The sequence below is a fragment of the Leptonychotes weddellii genome, chromosome 10, assembly GCF_054177405.1.
Source record: "Leptonychotes weddellii isolate Sample4059 chromosome 10, ASM5417740v2, whole genome shotgun sequence".
Lineage (NCBI taxonomy): Eukaryota > Metazoa > Chordata > Mammalia > Carnivora > Phocidae > Leptonychotes > Leptonychotes weddellii.
In genome coordinates this window covers 34,277,633-34,296,706 of record NC_138378.1, presented here as the reverse complement: position 1 = coordinate 34,296,706, position 19,074 = coordinate 34,277,633, and the positions used below count along the sequence as shown (strand labels likewise).

At 38.0% G+C, this 19,074-nt stretch overlaps 1 protein-coding gene across 1 annotated transcript in view; it reads left to right on the top strand.

The window, feature by feature from the left end:
• The window catches only part of TASP1 (taspase 1), a 259,816-nt gene that overhangs the window by 136,935 nt on the left and 103,807 nt on the right, over positions 1–19,074 (top strand). The window contains exon 8 of the mRNA XM_081832292.1: positions 18,318–18,471. Coding sequence (XP_081688418.1) covers positions 18,318–18,471 — 154 coding nt within the window. The remainder of the gene's footprint in view (positions 1–18,317; positions 18,472–19,074) is intronic.

Below are 19,074 nucleotides of genomic sequence, written 5' to 3'. Positions count from 1 at the left end.
TTTTTATTGATTTTGAGAGGGGTTCTCTGTGCCTCCTGGATTTTGATGCCTGTTTCCTTCCCCAAATTAGGGAAGTTCTCTGCTATAATTTGCTCCAATATACCTTCTGCCCCTCTCTCTCTTTCTTCTTTTTCTGGTATCCCAATTTTTCTAATGTTTCGTCTTATGGTATCGCTTATCTCTCGAATTCTGCCCTCGTGATCCAGTAGTTGTTTATCTCTCTTTTTCTCAGCTTCTTTATTTTCCATCATTTGGTGTTCTATATCACTGATTCTCTCTTCTGCCTCATTTATCCTAACAGTTAGCATCCCCATTTTTGATTGCACCTCATTAATAGCCTTTTTGATTTCTACTTGGTTAGATTTTAGTTCTTTTTTTTCTCCAGAAAGAGTTTCTCTAATAACTTCCATGCTTTTTTTCTAGCCCTGTTAGTATCTTTAAAGTGCTGATTCTGAACTCTAGATCTGACATCGACTAATGTCCATATTGAGTAGGTCCCTGGCAGTCGCTACTACCTCTTGTTCTTTTTGTTAAGGTGTTTTTTTCTGTCTTGTCATTTTGTCCAGAGGAGAATAGGTGAATGAGAGAACAAAATGCTAACAGGGTGACAGTGTCGCCAGAAAATATACTCTAAACAAATCAGAAAAGACCTGAAGCCAGGGGAAAAGAAAGGGAAAGAAAGAAAAAAGAAAAAGAAAAAAAAAGATAAAAACAAACAAAAACAGAACAAAACAAAGAAACCCAGAATGTGATCAGATATGATCAGGCTGGTGCATAGATCAGTGCCACGCACTAGATTCTGGGTGTATTTTGGTCTGTTAGAAGAAAGTGCCTCCCAAAATTTTAAAGAAAGAAAAAATTATATATGTACAAAAATAAGGGTTGATATGATGAAGGGATGGAATATGAGTGTAAAGATGAAAATTATAAAAAATTTTATAAAAGGAATTGATAAGTTGTTTGAAAAAAGAAAAAAGGATTTAAAAAAAAGAAAAAAAAAGGGAGAGAATGTGTTCAGTCAGGAGACTAGAACAAAGCATACACTACAGATTTAGGGTATATTTTGATTTCTTAGAAGAAACTGTATCTTAAAATTTTAAAGAGAGAACAACTTATATATATATATGCCACAAATACGGGTAACTACTAAGAAGGGATAGAATATGACTCTAAAAATGAAAAATAAAAATGTTTTTTAAAAAAGGGATTGATAAGATGTTGCTTGAAAAAGGGAAAAAGAAAAATTCAAAAAAAAAAAAAAGAAAAAAGACAGTTTAAAAAAAATTAACTTTGAAAGAGTAAAGAATCATGGTAAAAAAGCCATGGATTCTATGTGCAGTGTTCCGCTAGCGCTGGTGTTCTGCTGTTCTCATTGATGGATAAACTTGGTCTTGGCTGGCTGTTCCTGCTGATCTCCTGGGGGAGGGGCCTGTTGCCGTGGTTCCCAAATGTCTTTGCTGGAGACGGAATAGCCCCTCCCTTGCCAGTCTGGGCTAAGAAATCTGCTCGGGTTTGCTCTCGGGAGCTTTTGTTTCCTGCAAGCTTTCTGTTTGGCTTTGGAGGAGGAGAGTGAAAATGGTGGCCTCCCAATCTCTGCCCTGGAGGAGCCGAGAACTTGGGGCCCCACTCTTCAGTGCACCCCCGGAGAAAAGCAGTCAATCACTCCCGACTCCCAAGTCTCCGGCTGCACTCCATGCTCACCCGGCCTGTGACCGAGCTTTTCTATCTCTGACCCCCGACCCCGTGTGGAGTCTCCAACCCAGCTGATCCATGAGGTGCACTCCCGCGCCACTCCTCCCGGGGGAGGATGGGGAGTCTCCCCGATCTGCCACTTGTTGGGTCACTGCTAGAGGAGCAGTGGCCCGACTGAGCTGCGGATCACGGTTTATGGCAACCCCGAGCTGAGAGCCCGCACCTTGTCTCTGTCTCTGCAGCCAGCTTCCCTGCTCCGGTACCTGGGAGCTGCCGCACTCAGGCACCCCCGGTCTTTCTGTGACCCCAAAGGTCCTGAGATCACACTGTCCCACGAGGGTTCCACCCTCCGTTTAGCCACTGGAGCGACGTCCCTCAGCGGAGCCGACTTCTAAAAGTTCCGATTTTGTGCTCCACTGCTCTGTCACTTGCCAGAAGCGGCGGACGGAGGCCCCCTCCCCCGCCGTCTATCCTCCCGAATATCACCTTGGATTCACTTCTCCGCACGTCCTACCTTCCAGAAAGTGGTCGCTTTTCTGTTCAGAGAGTTGTTGCTATTCTTTTCTTCGATCTCCTGTTGAGTTTGTAGGTGTTCAGAATGGTTTGATCCCTATCCAGCTGAATTCCTTAGACCAGAGGAAATCCAGGTCTCCTACTCCTCTGCCGTCTTGCTCCACCCCCCCAAGATTTTATTTATTTATTTGACAGAGGGAGAGATCAGGATCAAGTGAGCACATGCAGGGGAGAAGCAGGCTCCCTACTGAGCAGGAATTGCAATGTGGGTTTGATTCCAGGACCCTGGGATCATGACCTGAGCTGAAGGTAGATGCTTAACTGACTGTCACCCAGGTGCCCCTTCAACTTTAATATTATTCCTTAAGTACTTGATTAGTGATTGTTTCTAGAGTGTTGTGGTTTAAATTGGAAGCTATCTACAATCCTAAGTGTTGGTGTCAAAATTTGTGCTATTTATCTGCAGGTAATTGTTACTTTGATCTTGACTTATGTTTATGAGGCTTTGAGGTTTTGTTTGTATCTCCTTTTTTTTGCATGATGGGATAGGCATGGTTTCTGCAGTGGTGGACCATCATGGAACAAGCATGTTACTTAGAGTTACAAGACTTGGATCTTAGCCTCTTTGTTTTTCCAATTTACTTTTCTTATTTGCCCAGTGGAGGTGGCAGTACCAGTTAATTGTAAAGCCTTAATAAAGTGATGTTTGTGAAAGCCCCAGATATATAGTAGTTGATCAATTAATGGTAGTCAGTGAGTTATGACCTTTTATATTCCCCCTTAAAAAATAAAGTCTTCTATAGGTGAATTTATTTGAAATGTATTATTAATTAACAGCATTTTATAAGGTGTTTCTCGTAAGTTGTCTGTTCATTGTAAGCCTCTTAACTGAATTTTAACTGGAATGTTATTAAAGTTCTAAAAGTTCGTACAGCTATAAAAATTTTTCTTATGAGGTTTTAAAACCATTTAAACTAAGCCATTTATTTTTTCCAGTGAGGAAACTGAGGCATGATCTTCAGGGAGTTAGTTCAGATTCCACACATGGAGTTGGTTCTCCTCATCTGTGGTTCTTCTCTCTAATGGAACAGGACTCTGTGTAGAAGGTGTATAAGAGCATCAGCTTAAATTACAAACAGTGATGCTTCTTTTGTGACTACTGCGCTAATGAAGTTCTCAAATGTAAATAAGTCTAATGCTTATGCATGTAGTATGTTTCCCAGACAAATGCAACAGTAGTGATAGGATTTTAGGGGCTCCATCGTAGCTAAGAACACCACTTGTGTGAGGTGGTTTTCTCCGATTTTTTTCCCTGCCTGGCACCATTTGTCCCAGGTGCTCTAAACAGAGTGTTGTAATTTAGATAACTAAATTTAGAATATTTAGGTCAGAAAGGAAGAAACTATTTTATTATCTTTATACATGCTCGGAATGAATATGGGGTACATTCCCACATTTGAGATGTGACTTTGACAAGGAGGAGCAAGGGAAAGAAGGGGTGGCTCAAGCTTTGGGAGGGGGCGCCTCTGTGTTGTTAACCATAGACTCTGACATGGTAGACTGGATAAAGGCTTTTCACTACTCATTTTTGTTAGAGTTTTTTCTTTGTTTTTTAATTTGTGGAAGTATTGGCATTCACAGAACTGGAACTCTTCTCATTTATGTAGCTACCTCTTATTCAGACAGTTGAATCTCTTGTGGTTTGGTTATACCTTCTCAGTAAAATTGATAATAGTGATAATAACTAGTAATTATCAGGCATTTAGTGTATGTAGCAGATGCCTAGCACTGTCCTGTAGATGAGATGTTTTCCTATGTTTAATTATAACTGTTCTAATATATTTTTCTCTACTTTAAGTAATTTTGAAATGCTAACGCATATATTAATCACATCCTAATTTATAAGAGATGAGACCTCTAGGAACTAATTTGTAAAATTGGTTTCTCTTATGGTTGTTTATTATTGATCAAAAAAAGAAAAAGCCTGAGTTGTTTTTGATAGATTACTATAAATATCCAAAGTGTGCTGATGGGCTATGGATTAGAGATAACTAAATATTGAGGAAACACTTAGTGTGTGTTGGTGAATATAACCTTTAGACTTATTGGATTAGACATCTTCACTCCTTATTCCATCTCTTTATGAAGCTCCTTATGTTTTCTTCTTGTATATAATAGGTTCCAGGTTTGATAACCATGGGGACACTGTGAAGACTGAAATCATGTGTGTTCTATCACTTTTAAGGCAGTCCTCTCTTTAATTTCACAAGACAGGCTTGAAAACCAGAAGTAACCTAACTCCAAAATTGGCAGTAAATCCTCCGACAGGGAAAAGGTGACGTACTATGTAATAAATTCCTTTGTTGAAAAAGAGATGTTGCAATACTGGAAACTGAAGTACCAAATGTTTCCTTTTAAATTTGGAAAGGCCTTTCCTCATTACTTATCTGTCCCTGTGGACTTCTAACAGGGGATGTGTTGAAAGATTTTTCAGATGCCCACTAGCCGCAGTGAGAGTGAATGGCAGCATTTATAAGACGACATAAATACTTCACAATCATCAGTAATCCTTGGAGATGTGTGGTGTGCCAGTGGTACTGAATGTGAGCTTTTGTTGCTGCTGATCCTGTACTTGTGTATGCAGGCTGCCCGGGAATGTGGGTTATGTCTCTCCTGTGAGTGCAACTTCACTTTCCCCCTCTGGGGGCTCTTTGTATTCGAACTGAGGTTAGAGTGGTTTAGAAGAAATAAAGTCTCCCAAAGAAGAGCAAGATCTGTGAGATGAGGAGTTATACTTTAAAATCCTAATCTCATTTTGAGGTCCTGTGGAGGAATTATAATCTTCTACCATTTAAACACTACATTAAAACTCTACATTTGAAAACTGCATCAAAAACTTGACACATAAAGTTCTTTTAATTTTCCTGCTGCCACTATTAAATTGAGACAAAGATAAAAAAGATTAAAAATTATCTTGAAATGATGAAGATATATCTTAAATGTCAGCCAAGAGTTGGTAAAGTTTTATTTCTCTATCCTTATTGCAGACACTTCAGTTTGTTACTTAACTTTTGGAACTAAAACATGATTTTCCAATACAATTTTGGGGGGCTATTATGTTTGCTTTTTTTTTTTTTTAAGAGGGAGAGGGAAGGGGGGTGCAGAGGGAGAGAGAGAATCTCAAGCAGACTCTATGCCCAGTGCAGAGCCTGGTGCGGAACTCGATCTCACAACCCCCGAGATCATGAGCCGAAATTAAGAGTTAGACACTTAACCGACTGAGCCACCCAGGCTCCCCTATGTTTGCATATTTTTAGTTATCTTAGTTTGAAGGCTGCATCTATCACTAGAGCTGAAGTGAAAATACTAAATATGTGATGAAGGTCAGATGAATAAAACACCTGTAGCACTAGTTCAGTCTCCCTTACCAACTCATGAACTCAGGTAGGGAAGTAAGCCAAATCCCATTATGGGAGATTCTGATTTGCTCTTTACTATCTTGCCTTAAGAGAAAGTATTGTGAATGCAGGAGTGTAATATTAAAGTCAGGCAATAAACCTGTTGGGAAAAAAAAATAGGCATTTATTATAGAAATTAGGGAAAATAATAATAAATAATGAACAAAAATCATGCATAGCCCACAATTCCTGGATAACCACAGTTAAAATGTTTTCTGCCAGACTAAGAGACACTTTTTTTCATATTATTTGTTTTGTTTTGATAATGAAAGGTTTACTCAGGTCATCATTTTGCCTCTATGTGAAGGCTCAGCTTGCTTTGAGGCAGTAGCCTTCAGAATAGTAAATCAAAGGCTAAACTTTTTAACTACATTCTAGGCTATCAGTGTTGATGGTCGGGCTAGCTGAGAATCACCTTGTCATAATAGAAGAAAAGTACAGAGACGAGATTGAGGAGAACAAGAAAATAATAGAAAATCGTTTCCTTTAAGAAGGTTATTACCCTCATTGTAATATTTATTAAGTGCTTACTAAGAGTCCAACCCTGTGCTAAATGTTTTATGTGCATTGTTTCATTTTGTCCTCACAATAGCTCCATGAGGTAGCTGCTACTTGCTTTTCTCATTTTACAGCTGAAGAAACTAAGGCTTAAATTAAGAGTTCCAAAGTCACTCAGCTGGATTTAAACATGAATCTGGCTGTAGCATAGAAAATACTAGCTCCTGGGGCACCTGGGTAGCTCAGTCAGTTAAGCATCCGACTCTTGGGCTCAGTCCTGATCTCAGAGTGGTGAGATGGAGCCCTGCATAGGGATCTGCACTCAGAGGGGAGTCTGCTTAAGATTCTCTGTCCCTCTTCCTGTGCTTCTCCCCGCCTAAAAAAAGGTACTCTTAAATATGTAAGGCTCCATTTTTCAGGCATCATAAAGGGTTTATTTTAATCAAAATTTCTCTCATTTATTCAAATAAATTAAGAAGAAATTTGGTTGGTTGGTAGCGATTAAGTATATCATGGATTTTCCAGAATAACTCAGTGAAAATATGTGCTCAGACCAAATGATCTTTTTCATGTATTGCTGCTAATGAGATCTGATAAATACACCTACTTGAACTTATCAGAAATTATATTTAACTCAACGCAGTTTTGAGTTGAGGAAGTAGCTAGAGGTTGTCTTCTTTCAGTGTAAAGTTTTCTGAGCCATTTTCTACCTCAGCAAATAGCTCCTCTATATAGATTAAGAATGCATTTGGCCCTAATGTCCATTGACAGATGAATGGAAAAACAAAATGTGTATATATAAAACAATAGAATATTATTTAGCCTTAAAAAGGAGGGAAATTCTGAAACATGCTGCAATATGAATAAGCCTTGAAGACATTAAGTAAAATAAGTCAGTCACAAAAGGACAAAAATGTATGCTTCTACTTATATGAGGTACCTAGAGTAGTAAAATTTGTAGAGATGGAAGGTAGAACGGTGGTTGTCAGGGTTGGAGGGAGAGAGGAAATGGGGAGTTGTTGAAAGGGTGCAGAGTTTCAGTTTGGGGAAAATGAAAAAGTTCTGGAGGTAGATGGTGGTGATGGTTGTACAGCACTGTGAATGCCACTGAATTGTACACTTAAAAAATGGTTAAATGGTAAATTTTATGTTTATTATGCCAAAGGGAAAACATGAAAAATAGAATGCATTTGGGCTTAAAAAAGATAACTCAATTACAGTGGCTTAAACAGATAGCTTTTGTTTTGTTTCATTTTAGATCTCATATAACAGGAACCTGGAAGTAGCCTGGGGCTGATTGGGCTACCCAACAATGTTGCCTGGTACCTGGTCTGTCCTTTCTCTCTTACATTCCTCAGTGGGTATGCCTTCCTGCTCATGTATGTCACCCCACAGTCACAGGATGGCTGCTGTACCTCATTTAGCTGTGCAGGTGCAGGCATAGAAAGTTAGATTTAGTCAGATGACAGGGACATTTAATGTAGTGCTCTCTGACTATTCCTATGCTCCTCCATATTTCACAGCCCAATTGTTGTTGCCTGAGACTATGTGACAATTTCTGGCCACTAGACTGAAATGGAAATGATATGTGTGACTTCCAGGCCCTGGATGGCTCTCTTGTTCTGGAGGGGGTATGATCCAGGAGGTGCAGTTACAGACCTATCAGCCTGGGTTTGTTTCTGAATGACTCTGTGGAACACATTCTCTGGTGCCCCAAGTACAACCTGTAACATTAATGAGAATTATATTTTTGTTATGTTAAGGCACTAAGGTTTGGGGGCTTTTTGTTTTTGCAGCCTTGTGTAGTACTTTTGACCGATACTCCAGGGTGGGCTTCTGCCAGACAAGTTGGATGAGGTGAGAGAAACATGGAGGCCTTCAGGAGTAAGAGAATGTATATAAGTTGATGAAGCATTGGAATTTTAGCTGGATAAGGAAGTAGGTGAGGCCCCAAGAGAAGTTCAGGATAGTTTAAAACCAACAGAATTAATAGATGGCAGTTTTTGGTGAGGTGGAGGGAATGTTGGAATCAAAGTGCTCAAGAGGTGAGCCAGAAAGATGGGAAGGGTGGGATGACTGCAATTGAGACTATGGAGCAGTTAATGTTATTGATAATGACATTGTCACTGGAGTGAATGTATGAGGTAGTGTGGATAACTTGAAGAGAGGATATCAGAGAATCTAGATGCCAAGGTGTTGGGAGAATCACCTATGTAAATACTAAAATCAGCAGGAATTGGGGCATCTGGGTGGCTCAGTCTGTTAAGTGTCTGCCTTTGGCTCAGGTCATGATCTCAGGGTCCTGGGATCAAGGCCCACGTTGCTCTCGCTGTTTGTACTCTCTCTCTGTCAAATAAATACATAAAATCTTTGAAAAACAAACAAATAGGAATTAATGACAAGGAGTAGTCTTGGGAAGAATAGAAGTAACCTGGGAGCTAAAATCTCAAAGGAATGAATTTGTCATTATATGTCTGAACAGTTTGTATTCACCCCACTCTAGAATGATAGTTTAACTGATTCTAGGTTGACAAGTTATTTTCTGTTTATTGCCTTAGCATCTTTATGATGTTAGTTTTCTGGCCTCTTTTGTTGGTTGGGAACAGTTAAATTTTAATTTCTTTGTAGATGATCCCTCTTTTCTTTATGATTATTTTTTATTTTTTAAAAAGATTCTATTTATTTATTTGAGAGAGCGTGAGAGAGCATGAGTAGGGGGGAGGGGTAAAGGGAAAGGGGGAGGAGCAGACTCCTCGCTCAGCAGGGAGCCCAACGTGGGGCTCAGTCCTAGGACCCCAGGATCATGACCTGAGCCGAAGGCAGATGCTTAACCAACTGAGCCACCCAGGTGCCCTGTGATTAGTTTTTGATTATCTTTCATTCAGAGCTTCACTGTGGTATACCTAAGGATGGGTTTGTTGTACTCATCTTCTTTGGAACACTGTATGCATCTTCAGTTTAAGAATTTCCTTGTGACTTAAATTCTGGAAACTCTTATTCATTATCTCTTCAAATATTAGTATTCCCTCACCCCATTCTTTCTTTTCTCTATCTCAAAATGCCTCTTAATCTGTTGGATAGTCTCATTTTATACTCCAGGCTTCTTAATGCCTTATTTTCCTTCTCTTTATCATTCTAGGATGCTTTTTAGGTTTTTTTTTTTTTCTATGTATACCTTTTATTTCTCTCTCTTCATTGAGTTTTAAACAATTTTCTTCTAATTTAAAAGGTTTAATTTGGTGCCTTGAAAAATCTGCACACCTCCCCCTGGCACCTGCTACCAGATTGCTTTTTTTTTTTTTTTAATTTATGATCTCTCTTCCTTTTAATCTTTGTATTACAAATTGTTCTGTTACAGGGATAGTCAAATTATCACCTCTGGGCCAAATCTGGCCTGTGGCCTATATTTGTACAGCCCATGAGCTAAGAATGATTTTTAAATTTTTAAAGGGTTGTTATAGGGGCACCTGGGTGGCTCAGTCGGTTAAGCGTCTGCATTCGGCTCAGGTCATGATCCCAGGATCCTGGGATCGAGCCCCACATTGGGCTCCCTGCTCAGTGGGGTGCCTGCTTCTCCCTCTCCCTCTGCTGCCACCCCTGCTTGTACTCTCTCTCTCATCTCTCTCTCTGTCAAATAAATACATCAAATCTATAAAATTAAAAAAATAAAGGTTTGTTATAAAAATAAAAGAAGAATATTTGAGAGAGATCATATGTAGACTATAAAACCTAAAATATTTACTTTGTATTTTTTAACAAAATGATTGTCCACCTCTCTTCTAGTACCACTTCTTGGTTTGATAATCCTTCTATTTTTACATCTGCTCATTCCATCTTATAAGTGTGTGTGTGTATATGTGTATGTGCACATACGTGCACATGCACACGCATGTGTGGTTTGTAATTTTTTATTGCGAATTCATCTTTGGTGTGGGTTTTGAAAGGTTAAGGATCCCCACAAGAAAGGAGATGTATTACAATTCTCACCAGAGAGGAGATACATTATAATTCTGAAGTCTTTGAGTGTGGGGCATATTGAAGTCTCAGCAACAGGAAGCACACTGTGAAGGAGTGAGCTGAGACTGGGCTTAGGGTTGGGACTAGTGGGCCATGGATAGTGACTCATAGTGGGCTATGGGAGTGACCAGCATTCCTGCTGAATCCAGGGTTCTCATCTAAATCCTCAGGGTTGATCTGTAAGATACACAGTGAGGGGACTGGCATCTGGACTGGGCAGAATGACAGTTGACTGAATACTTAAGAGTTAAGTAGGGGTCCAACACCACTGGGGAGATCTGACATTATGCAACAGTCCCCTGCCAACTGCTATGCACTCTGGGCCTAGCACCAAGTAGGTTGTCAGTAACAATCTGGTGAGTGAGTAAATAGGAGAAGAAATGAAAATCAAGTCCACATTTTGGGGACTGATAAGTACCAGGTAGCTATCTGTTGCCAACCTTTGCCCTAGACTACTAATAAGATAGGAAGAAGTTGGAGAGATATCTCTGGTAATTGTTTTGTAGATTCCCTTGGATTTTACATAAGCAGTTATGTAATCTGCAAAGCAGTTTTGCTTCTTTCTGATCTTTATGCCTTTTATTTCTTTTTCTTGCCCTATTGCAATGGCTTGAACTTCCAGAATATTGTTGAATAGGAGTGATAAAAGCAGGCATCATTACCTTGTTTCTGATCTCAGGGAGAAACAATTCAGTTTTTCACCATTAAGTAATGATGTTAACTATAGGTGTTTTTTTTTTTTTTTTTTTTGCAAATTCTCTTTATTTGTGGAAATTGATAATTAAATTTAGAGGCTTGTTCATATTCAGCTGTAAATTTTTTGGTGTGGGACAAGACTACAAAGGTGTAATTTTATCAAGGGACATTTAATGTCTGTGTCTTTTTGTGGTATTAGGAGCTATTGATGATTGTTGCCTATATCAGTTATCACATTATAGGTTACAAATGATTATATTCTAATTCTGTTTAATTCTTATTCATTTATTAGTTGGGATACTTCTGTGGAGAAAATTTTCCTTCATAAACTATGTGGTTACCATGCTGTACAGTTCCTAAAGGAAGGACAGAGAAATGCTAGAATCTTTATTTTAACGTACCAGTTTTCAGAATAGTGAATTGGTTCCATAGCATCTTTCAGAGGTGACAGATGCTTTTTAGAATGTACGTTATGAATTCACTATGTGTTTTAATCCATGAAGTTGTCATTCTTACTGATGCTAAAATAAGTAAGTTCTTTTAGAACTTGATATTTACTGACATACCTCATTTTATTGTGCTTCACTTTATTGTGGGTCACAGATATTCCGTTGTTTTTTTTGTTTTTTTTAGCAAATTGAGGAATTGTAGCAACCCTGTGTTGAGCAAGTCTGTTGGCACCATTTTTCCAACAGCATTTGCTCACTTTGTGTCTGTGTCACATGTTGGTAATTCTCACAGTATTTCAAACATTTTCATTATTATTATATTTGTTATCGTGATCTTTGGTCAGTTATTATGACTTGCTGAAAGCTCAGATGATGGTTAGCAATTTTTTAGCAATAAAGTATTTTTTAATTAAGGTATGTACATTTTTTTTAGACATAATGTTATTGCACACTTAATAAACTAGAGTATAGTGTAAACATAACTTTCATATGCACTGGGAAACCAAAACATTTATTTGACTCACTTTATTGCAGTGATCTGGAACTGAACCTGCAATATCTCTGAGGTGTGCTCATAACACTTTTCTTCTAGGTTTGTTGTTAGGTCTTCATTCTATGTATAATTCATGTTTTCTTCTAAGATCTGAGAGTGTAATACATACTTGCCTGAATAAGGACAAAAAGAGGACACAATGAAAGGCTTATTTCTTCATATCTGTGTATAATGAATGGAACTCTTTGCCTTTGAATCATACTTCAGCTATCTGGCAGCATATTCTAAGAAACCTTGGAATTTTGTGGGTAAAACCACATAAGTCAAACTTTTCTTTGATTGGAACCTGCAGGAGAACAAGCTTTTGATGTCAGCGCTCTTATTTTAGAGGTGATATATGTCCGAATAGAAGTCATAATTTTAAGTTTCTCGGTGAAAAATCAATCATTGGAAAACCCTGTATATTCTTGTATAACAATGGAGGAAAAGTCTCTCTGACACATATTGTGTATTTTTGATGTAATGTTAACTTCATGTGGTTTAGCTCTTTGACTTGAGGCATGTGTACATAACCTTCTGAACACTCATTTAGCTTATAATATGCCAATTTTCTAACAACTATTATTGTTCTAAAGTATAACATTTCACTCTTCAACATCAAATATGTACACAAAGGGAATTAAAATTTATGGAGTTTCATGAGCTTACCACAGTATCTTTACATAGTAAGTGTCAAAAATGGTTTCTTTTCTATTAGCTTTATTGCTGTTTTATTCCCTGATTATAAAAATAATATTGCAAAAATTTAACAAAATAGGGAACACCACAATCCTGCTCAGAAAGTTATATATTAAATTGCATTTTTAGATCTTCCTGTAAGTTTAGATGCTTATAAAATGATATTCAGATCTGGAAGGATATTTACATTTACACTTTACCAAAAAATACAAGGAAGTTACTTCTGGCAAGATATTGAGTGATTTTTTTAAAGATTTTATTTTTTTGAGAGAGAGAGAGAGCACGGGCATGAGCAGGGGAGGGACAGAGGGAGAAGCAGACTCCCTGCTGAGCAGGGAGCCCGATGCACGGGTTGATCCCAGGATCCTGGGATCGTGACCTGAGGGGAAGGCAGACGCTTAACCTACTGAGCCACTCAGGTGCCCCAAAATATGAAGTGATTTTTACAAAAACTTTCACACTTTTTTAAAATTTATTTTTAAAATTTAAATTCAATTAATTAACATATAATGTATTATTTGTTTCAGGGGTACAGGTCTGTCATTCATCAGTCTTATATAATACCCAGTGCTCGTTACAACACATACCCTCCCCAGTGTCCATCATCCCATTACCCCATCCCCCCACCCCCACCCCCTCAGTTGTTTCCTAAGATTAAGAGTCTCTTATGGTTACTTTCACACTTTTTGAATGGTTTGTATTTTTGAAAATGAGTATATATTGTAAGTGTATTCATAATATGCACATATGTATGTATATGTATGTATGTATGCATCTGTGCATGTATATATTGAGGGAGGAAATGAAGATAGGGAGAGAATGGGAAGGAGAGGTTGTACATATGAAGGGAAAATTCCTGATATGAAAGGCTTAACAATGATTTACAATTATAGATAATATTTTTAGGGTGATTTATTGTTGGTGCCTAACGCCTGTCACAATACATGCCAGCTAAACAGAGAATTGTGTATTATATCAGTTTGTGTTGCTTTATGTTTCATAAATTTAAAAATTTGTAGACATTACTTAAGAGAGGTTCTTTCATTTGATAATCTTAGCCCACGTTTCTTTTTGATTGCTAAGAACCTTTACTAGTGTATTGTGTGTGTGTGTGTGTGTGTGCGCATACAGATTAATAACATGAGAAAACATTACTTTGTCCCTGGACCTGTGGGGGAATCTGAGTGGATGGTAGAGATGCTCCTTCTTTTGCTGTGAATTTTTTGACTATAAGTTGAATTCTCCTGTAGTCTCAATGGGTGCTCCGATCCTTTGATACCCTTTACCCATTATGTGAATGTAGAACTTGATTTCTAATAAACTAATGGAATAACTTTGGCAGGATTTTTTTTTAAGGTGAGCTTTTAATTTTTTTTCTCAACAAGAATATTTTTTACTTGAAGCATACTTCAGAATATGTTGTTCTAAAAGATATATATAAAACATTCCATCCAAGAAAAATAGAATACACATTTTCTTCAGGTATATACAGAAGAATCCCTGGTTAAATCACATAAAAAGAGACATAACAAATATTACAAGTTTAAGAAGACTGAAATCATACCAACTATATTTTCCAGTCACAGTGGTACAAAACTGAAGATCAACAATAAAACAAAGATGAAAAATCTACAGTGTATATATTAAATATTTAATATGTAAATATTAACACACTACTGCACAAGCAATGGGCCAAATAGGAAATCAATTGGCAAATCAAAATATGTCTCAAAACAAAAGAAAAAGAAAACACAATATTCCAAAACCTACGCGATGCAGCAAAAGCAGATGTTAAGAGTGAAATTTATGCTATAAATGCTTGTATTAAGAAAAAAGTTCAAATAAACAACATTATACCACAAGGAACTAGAAAAAAAGAAACTTAGTTGAAATCTAGTAGAGGAAGGAAATTAAAGAAACCCAGAAATTGTAAGTAAAATAGAGACCAGAATAAACAATAACATAACATTGAAAGTAATGACCAGTTTTTCCAAGAAAATAAACAAAATTGGCAATGCTTTAACTACATTAACTAAGAAAAAAAAGAGAGAAGACTCAAAAACCAAAATGAGAAATAGAAAAAAATACAGCAGATAACCACAGAAATAGTGTGATAACAGATTACTATAAACAATTTTATACCAACACATCAATTAACTTAGAAAAACCCCCCAGATAATTCCTAAAAATGCACAGGGTACTAAGATTCACTCATGAATCTTAAATCCAAGAAGTAGGAAATCTTTTTAGACTAATAACAAGAATGAATTGAATTAGGAATCAAAAATCTTCCAGCACAATCTTTATGAAAATCTTCCAAATAATGGAATAGAGGGAACACATTCAGAATTATTCCATGAGGCCAATACTACCCTGATACTAAAGCAGGATAAAAATAATACAAGAACAGGGGTGCCTGGGTGGCTCAGTCAGTTGGGTGTCTGACTCTTGATTTTGGCTCGGGTCATGATCTCAGGGTGGTGAGATCTGGCCTTGTGCTGGGCTCCATGCTCAGCAGGGAGTCTGCTTGAGAGTCTCTCTCTTCCTCTCCCTCTGCTCCTCCCCCTGCTTGTGTGTGATCTCTCCCTAAAATAAATAAAATCTTAAAAAATAAAATAATATGGGGTGCCTGGGTGGCTCAGTTGGTTAAGCATCTGCTTTTGGGTCAGGTCATGATCCCAGGGTCCTGGGATCAAGCCCTGCATCCGGCTCCCCGCTCAACAGGGAGTCTGTTTCTCCCTCTCCCCCTGCCTGCTGCTCCCTCTCCCCTGCCTCCTGCATCCCCTGCTTGTGATCGCTCTCTCTCTCTCTTTCTCAAATAAATAAAATCTTTAAAAAAATACAAAAATACAAAAACAAAAACAGTACAAGAACAAAAAAGTCTAGTTTGTCCAATATAAGTATTGCTACTCTGGCTTTCTTTTAACATCCATTTGCATAATAAGTATTTCTCCACCCCGTCACTTTCAATCTTCAGGTGTCTTTAGGTCTAAAATGAGTCTTTTGTAGCATCATGTGGATGGGTCTTGTTTTTTTATCCATTCTGACACCCTGTGCTTCTTGATTTAGCTAGCATTTAGCGTTTAGTTCATTTACATTCAGAGTAATTATTGATAGATTATGTATTTATTGCCACTTTATTTGTTTTGTCATTGTTTCTGGAGATTTTCTCTGATCCTTTCTTGTCTTTGTCACTTTTGGTCTCTCCTTGGCACTCAAAAAGTCTCCTTTAATATTTCTTGCAGGGCTGGTTTAGTGGTCATGAACTCCTTTGGTTTTGTTTGTCTGGGAGACTATCTCCATTTATTTTGAATGATAGCCTTGCTGGATAGAATGTACTTGGCTGCAGATTTTTCCCATTCAGCACTTTGAGAATATCATGCCACTTTCTTCTGGCTTGCCAAGTTTCTGTTGAGAAATCTGCAGCTACCTTTATGGGTTGTCCCTTTTGAGTTAAGGACTTATTTTGTCTCTTTGCTTTCAAGATTTTTCCCTTATCACGGTATTTTGCAAATTTAATTACAATATGGCTTGGTGTTGGCCTGCTTTTGTTGATTTTGATAGGAGTTCTCTGTGCCTCCTGATCTGGATGTCTGTTTCCTTCCCCAGATTAGGAAAGTTTTCTGCTGTTATTGCTTGAAATAAATTTTCTGCCCCCTTTCTCTCTCTTCTTTTTCTTGGGCTCGTATAATATGAGTGTTATTACATTTGATGGAGTCACTGAGTTCCCTGAGTCTGTTCTTGTGTTGCATAATTCCTTCTTTGTTCAGCTTCATTATTTTCCATTATTTTGTCTTCTAGATCACTCATTCATTCCTCTGCCTTTTCCAGCCTGCTATTCATTGCATGAAGCCTACTTGCAGTCTTGTTTATTGTATTCTTCATCTCTGATTAATTCTTTTTTAACTCCTTTATCTCTCTTGTAAGGGATAGAATGTTTTCTATTCTTTTCTCAAGCCCAGAGAGTACCCTTATGATTGTTTCTTTAAATTCTCCATCAGGCATGTTCCTTATATCTTTTTTGCTTAGCTCTCTGGCTGTGGCTTTATCTTTTTCTTTCATTTGGGATAAATTCCTCCAGCTTGGTATTTTGTCTAAGTTCTTGCCTTCTTTTGTGTGTTAGAAAAGCCCATTATGTCTCCTGCTCCTGAAAGTAATGGCCTTATGAAGAAGAGGTCATGTAGTGCCCAGGGTCCCAGGGTCTGACATTTCAGGGAGTGTCTCCCATGTGTGCTGTGTGCCCTGTGCTGTTGTGTTTTGGCAGCTCTGTCCTTTAGGCCAGTCATCCACAGAGGCTCTCCTTTGTTGTGGGCAGTGTTTGGTTCCTGGCCTGACTGTGGCGAGTTTTAACTATGTGTGCTCTGGTTTGCTTGTGAAATGACCCTGATACCAACTCCACCAGAACAGAGGCCCTGTAGAACTCTGTTTGGGACATGTGGTGTGGGTGGGGGTTTCTGCTGGTCTTCTGGGGGAGGGGCCTGTCCCACTGGGACTGAAGCAAGCTTGACTGAGAAGGGCAGTACCACCAAAGCACAGGTGTGTGGGACTTGGTGTAAGCAAGTTAGGCAGCCAGTGCCCATGCTGAGCTGCTTCCCTCAAGATTTTATTTTATTTTTTAAGAGATGGGAAGCAGGTCTTATGTATCTTCTGTTCTTATTTGGGTAAGAGGGTATTTGCATTTTAATTAATGCAACTGATTTTATATATAATAAGCATTTCAAGTGGCACTTAGTATTTTTTTAAAAGATTTATTTATTTGAGAGAGAGCGTGTGCATGGTGGGGAGGGGCAGGAGGAGAGGATCTTCAAGCAGACTTCCCACTGAGAGTGGAGCCCGATGTGGGGCTCAATCTCACGACCCATGAGATTATGACCTGAGCCAAAACCAAGAGTGGGACACTTAACCAACTGACCCACCCAGGTGCCCTGTCACTTAGTAGTTTTTTGAAAAGGTTTACCCCTCCAATGTTTATGAAAGTAGCTTTTTAATTTTAAGAAAAAAAAATCAGACTCTTCAGAAATCTTTTATTTGAACTTACCAGCCTATAAGTTAAATTTCTTTTGTCTTTACTTTTGCATGCAGTTTCTACTTTGAACAGATAGAAATTGTAATGGAATTCTAGGCAGTGCTTCCCATCGCCATCATGCCTGCCCTTTCTTAGTGTGTCTGAATGGTCCCAGTTTACTCCAGGGATTTAAAAATATATTCTTATTTTTTTTAAATTACAGAATATTCATCCCTGAAGGCTATGTAAGTTACTATTATAAAGTGAGAAAGGTGCTATTTTATTAAGTCCACTTTGCAGCTGTTGAGGTGTGGTGGACATTTTAGTGAAAAATAGGTCGATGGAGATCTAGATTGCCCCTGGCTGTTTAGACTTGTCCCGTGCACCCAGCTGTGTGGGATGCCAGAGGCAAAATGGGAGACTAGGACAGTTGTATGTAACAAATAAATTATAAAACAGAATTTCTGTAGTTACCCAACAAGGGAAATGAGACAGAATCCTAGGAAATTCCTAGGCAGAGAATCTGAATTCCTATATTATGTAAACCATTCCTATAAAAAGGGGGTTTTCTTTTATTTTTCTCTGTTTCCTTTTGATATTAGACAGTTATTTGTTTATTTTCTGCTGAGTCTTATTACTAAAATTCTAGATTGCTCATAGAAGTCATTTCATCCATCACTGAATTATTCTCCAAAACAGCTACTTCTTAAGTGGCATATAAGGGTGTTTTAATGCTAATAAGACAAGAGGGTGTTTAGCACTGCTTTTCCTCAACCGTTCTTGGTTTCCTTTTATTTCTAGGATGTGGGGAGCATCTTGTACGTACCATACTGGCTAGAGAATGTTCACACGCTTTACAAGCTGAAGATGCTCACCAAGCACTGTTGGAGACTATGCAAAACAAGTTTATCAGTAAGTGTAACATTAAAAAATTGTGTTCTTCTAAATATAGATTGATTCACTGAGCTGTAAACCAGTCAGATACCATATTTGTGCCAAAAGGCCTAGCTCCAGGGCCTAGCATAGACTTATACCTCCAATTAATATTGGTCATGAAAAGAATGACATGAGATACCTACTAATGCATGAAATTTGCCATAAAACTAATCTAATACCCAAGCTGTGAGACATTATCTAGGATTAGAGTGATATATATATAGTAGCATAAAATTCTACTAAAACAAAATTCAAGAGATAACATCCTTTAAAAGTTTTTTTATAATACACTTTGACTCTTCTTTTAGTCAGTGATACATTAATGAGTCCAGTGCTGCCATGTACAATTTTGTAGGGTTGAGTTGAAATCCTGCCTGGGCTCCATTTGCCAAGCTGTGAGGCTGTATCAGTTTGGAGGAAGGGGTGTCTTTTTCAAATCTATAGAAGGATTTTATATTGCCTCGCAGTGGTCCTATCCATAACTGTTACATAGGGTTAAAACTATTTGATTTAGTCTGCTTTTCCCATCATGTAACATTGAGCTTACCACTATGTGAAGAGTAGTGAAGTTGTATAAGA